The sequence below is a fragment of the Sinocyclocheilus rhinocerous genome, unplaced genomic scaffold (assembly GCF_001515625.1).
Source record: "Sinocyclocheilus rhinocerous isolate Xijiao unplaced genomic scaffold, SAMN03320098_v1.1 scaffold1256, whole genome shotgun sequence".
Classification (NCBI taxonomy): domain Eukaryota; kingdom Metazoa; phylum Chordata; class Actinopteri; order Cypriniformes; family Cyprinidae; genus Sinocyclocheilus; species Sinocyclocheilus rhinocerous.
In genome coordinates, this window is record NW_015646445.1 from 1,672,674 (window position 1) to 1,677,592 (window position 4,919).

The 4,919-nt window shown below is 36.1% G+C and overlaps 1 protein-coding gene across 1 annotated transcript in view; it reads left to right on the top strand.

Moving 5' to 3' along the window:
• galnt9 (polypeptide N-acetylgalactosaminyltransferase 9) overlaps nucleotides 1-4,919 on the top strand; it is a 92,575-nt gene that overhangs the window by 61,613 nt on the left and 26,043 nt on the right. Inside the window, exon 6 of the mRNA XM_016511914.1 lies at nucleotides 1,684-1,801. Coding sequence (XP_016367400.1) covers nucleotides 1,684-1,801 — 118 coding nt within the window. The remainder of the gene's footprint in view (nucleotides 1-1,683; nucleotides 1,802-4,919) is intronic.

The window sequence follows — 4,919 nt, forward strand, 5'->3', positions numbered from 1 at the left end:
GTAGTCTACTCTTCCAGGATCAGGAAACAGTCCTCCATAAAATGCGCTGGACACATCTGAATATTTGGGTTGAACTGTTCTGGAACAGTGTTGTAAATACAACTTAGCATGACGAAGCGGATATCGTCCTGTTTTGGAAGGCCAAACAAAGTAGTTTCACTTTCACAACGAAACACACAGCGTCTTCACGACATGGCGGCGGCAGCAACAATACTACAGCGAGAATAAAAGTTACGCCTTTTTTCTTTGCGTGAACATTTGGGCGGTGTTATGCAAATCTTCCCACATCGTGACGTAGGTATGTGGGGGCGTGTTAGAACGAGCCGTTTTAGGTAGGCGTGGCTGACTCTTAACTTTTATAAAGAATATCTCTTTGGATTTGAGACTTTAGTGTTTGCAACTTTACAGATCTTCTTTATGCACCAAGAGCTTGTAACACTTCAAAGAGAAAGGAAAAATTGAAATCTCATCATATGACCCCTTTAATCATTACTGTTTCCAAGGTTGTCAGAGTGACATTTACTTTGAACTTCTTGAAAAGGGTTTTGAATTGAGTGTGTCTCTGACCTGAGAAACCAGGGACAACTGCCATCTCAGCAAACTGCCATATGTGAACCTGTTTTAATATTACACGCTGAAGAGCAAGAAACCAAGTGGGAATACAGGGAGAGTGGGAAGAAAGAGAGTAGCACTTACAAAATCAAATAAACACTTTTCTCTACTATATGCCTGTTTACTCTCACCGCACAGTCTGTCAGTGGTGTGTATTTCTGTTTAAACACGCAAAGTTTCTACTTTACATACGACTTCTGGCTCATCTCACTCCCACTCAACAGAAATTCTTCATGCTCTGTGAGAGGGCAGATTCTGCAACCTCTGATTTGTAAATGATTTCCAGTCGACTTCTCTCTGAGAGTTATTAATTCATCAGCACTTCTTTCCCCAGCCATATTCAGAGTCATCTATCTATCTATCTATCTATCTATCTATCTATCTACAGTGTTGGGGAGTAACTAGTTACATGTAACGGAATTATGTAATTCAATTACAAAACAAATGTAATTGTAATCAGTTACAGTTACTGAGAAAAAATGTGTAATTAAATTACAGTTACTTATGAAAATATTAAAGATTACAAAGGGGATTACATCTGATTTTTTTTTTTTACACACACCCACATACAGATTTTATTTATTTATTTCCCAAAATTCACTGACTGCTCTAAAATATGAGACACCAATGTTTCAGGACTTAAGGACACAGAATAGTTGTTTTTCACAGAAAAACTGTTTGTTTTATTTCCTATTTGGGTTTATGCATATGCTTTATTTTTTAAGATTAACAGTTTTTTCCAAGGCATTGTTAGATGCAGTGTTTCCTGTCATAGCTATGCAAAGATTTTTTTTTTTTTTTTTTTAAACAGTATCATAGCTATAAAACTATTTCTTGTTATGATTTACTGCTTATTATATTTTAAATATTTTAGTTTTAATATTTTTTATATTTTATATTTTAAATTACATTTCCAAAGTAACCTTCCCAACACTGTCTGTCTGTCTGTCTGTCTATCTATCTATCTATCTATCTATCTATCTGTCTATCTATCTATCCATCTATCTATCTATCCATCCATCTGTCCAATCTCTCTGAATATGAATGTTCATGTATATTTCTTGTACACAGGACACCTGCAATGATTGGCTGCTCCTTTGTGGTGGATCGTGAGTATTTTGGAGAAATCGGGCTGCTTGACCCGGGCATGGAGGTTTACGGAGGAGAAAACATTGAACTTGGTATGAGGGTAAGTGAGATCCTTACTAAAGCCGTATTTGTGCACTCATGTCATTATTTGCCTTAGATAAGTGAAATATGGTGATGTAAACATTTGCGCATAAAAACATGTAAAAGAGACAAATAAGTGTCTGCCTTGTTCATTTTGTTCAGTTGAGACATTCACAGTCCAGTGTATTCAGGTAATTGGAATTCATTGAGCATGGAGCTGTTTTAGCATATGAGACCCTCTCAGAAATTACAATTCACGATTGTTGCCACCCTCTCTGTAAATTCACAGGTGACAATGTAATTAACTCTATCTGCAAAGCTTCAGCATTTGACATATGTTTAATTACATTTCTTCATGCTTCCATGCCCAAGGCGTCATACTAGAGAGTGTTTGGGGGGTAAGCGTGCAGATTCCCCCCTCCATCAAGGAGTAGATGCGTTGCCCAAAGGAAGTGAAAGTACTCAGTGCCAAATTACACAAGCTCGAATGCTTTAAAGGCAGTAGGGTACAAAGAAAGTAGATTTCTGCAGCTGCAGCCCTGAGAGAAATTTCATGGCCCACATGGTCTGTGAGCCAATGGAGAATTGAACTTGCTTAAATTCAGAAGCTGTTCTTTCTGTGGGGCGTCGGATATCCTTAGAAGATTTGCATAATTTGGATAAAATTCATTTTAAAGATTCATTGCCAGTGTTGGTTGACAGAAATGTGTTTTCAGCCTGATAATAGATTGAACTATGGAGATGAATAGTGCTGTTTGAAACGTCTGGTTGAAGACGGTTTCAGCTGTCTGTTTGTTATGTCTCGGTGACAGTTGATACAAAAGTAGACAGAATCATTTGTGGTTTTCTTTGCAAGTAGCTTCCTGGAATGTTGTACTTTCTTTTACGTAAATTCAGAATCCACAGTTTTGCTGAAACCTCAGAGGCATTTTATACTGGATCGGTATTGATTGAAATTGCACAGTGACTGTTTGCACCCCAATAGCATCGTGTGCTGGTACTTGATTGTAAGGACTTTTTGTTTGTTTTTCTACAACAAAAAATGATGACATTGTCTGTGTTCGCCACATTTCCTGGCTGATTTATACATTAAATGAGACTTTCTGTTTGAAATGTAAATTGTTCACATATTTACCAATATTTCACAGACCACTTGTGAGGAGATTCTTACTGTTTTGCATTTGAACACATTTTTTTTTCTGACCCTGGTTTGAAATTGCCTGGTCTAGTGGACTTAAAGGAATAGTTCACCCAAAAATGAAAATTGACAGAAAATGTACTCACCCTCAGGCCATCCAAGATATAGATGACTTTGTCTCTTCATTAAAACATATGTAGCATTACATCACTTGCTCACCAATGGATCCTCTGCAGTGAATGGGTGCCGTCAGAATGAGAGTCCAAACACCTGATAAAACATCACAGCAATCAACAAGTAATGCACACCGATCCAGTCCATCACATATCAGCTTGTGAAGTAAAAAGCCTCACAAGACATTAATATATCATGGACCGCTTTTTCATTTTGGGCTGAACTATTCCTTTAAAGAAAACTTACAGGGATAGTTTAGCCAAAAAGTCAAAATCATGTCAACATTTGCTCACACTCATGTTAAATTCGATTCATTTTTTGGGTAAACTATAACTTTAAGTAAAAAAAGTGGCACAGGCTTACTTCACTCTAGCCTATATTAGTGTAAGCATGTGTTCTGCATTCCATGTGTTCCTTCATTACATGCTGCAGAAGGTTTCTTGTAACAGAAAAAAAAAATGCTAGAATTTAGCAAAAGCGTCAAATTCCCAGCTTTAAAATAAACCAAATGCTTATTGGTGCTGAACACAGTGATGGCACATATGATCCATCTCAGCCTCTGGTTAATCCTCCAAAGCTGATGCAGCTCATTCAGGAGGGATAACTTTGACTGACAGCTACATATTTAATAATTAACCTTATGCCACACCAAACAGACAACTTTAGTTCACTCTGTAAAGAGATTCAGAAGCGGGGAGTCGAAGAGAGGACGTTGTGGAGCAATAGGCTCAGATTGAATAGCTAATATGAAGACTAAAAAACATAAGAAGAAATGTGCAGCGGTATGATGGGAGTTTAATTTGTGTGAAGTTGTACCAAATGCCCACGAGGGAAATTAAAACTGCGGTAAAGTGGCTCAGAAAAAGCTGATTTGACACTTACAGCCCAAACTAATTGCATTTAGTGTGTATCAGTTCAATTTTATCCTGAAGTGACATTTTGCTGTTTTAACAATGCAAGCAGGAGCTCATAGGCTGGGAGAGGGTGATTCACAGGGGTACTTTTTTTTGTGAGCGGACTTTTATAGCATGAGGACTATAAATAAACTTGTTTACTTTCTTTTCCAACTGCCGATTTTTGGATCTTTGGAGTTTTATTTACATTTATGAATTTTGCAGATGCTGTTCATTTAACAGTGTTGAACTTGCAGTGTATGAAGATGCAATGCTAAACAAAAAGCTGTAGTAAATTATGATGTATTCTAGTTTGTTAGATAAACATTGAATCTCTCAAAATTACAGCATGGGATCCGTTAATTATGTTAACACCAAAAATTGTAACAGCTTTTTAATGTTGTTTGATATATATATATATAATGTGTTTTTTCATTATATATTTTAATATATAGTTTGTACATTGAGTCTAGTGACAGCCCTAATATAGTTTTAACAATGCAAGCAGGAGCTCATAGGCTGGGAGAGGGTGATTCACAGGGGTACTTTTTTTTGTGAGCGGACTTTTATAGCATGAGGACTATAAATAAACTTGTTTACTTTCTTTTCCAACTGCCGATTTTTGGATCTTTGGAGTTTTATTTACATTTATGAATTTTGCAGATGCTGTTCATTTAACAGTGTTGAACTTGCAGTGTATGAAGATGCAATGCTAAACAAAAAGCTGTAGTAAATTATGATGTATTCTAGTTTGTTAGATAAACATTGAATCTCTCAAAATTACAGCATGGGATCCGTTAATTATGTTAACACCAAAAATTGTAACAGCTTTTTAATGTTGTTTGATATATATATATATAATGTGTTTTTTCATTATATATTTTAATATATAGTTTGTACATTGAGTCTAGTGACAGCCCTAATATATATAT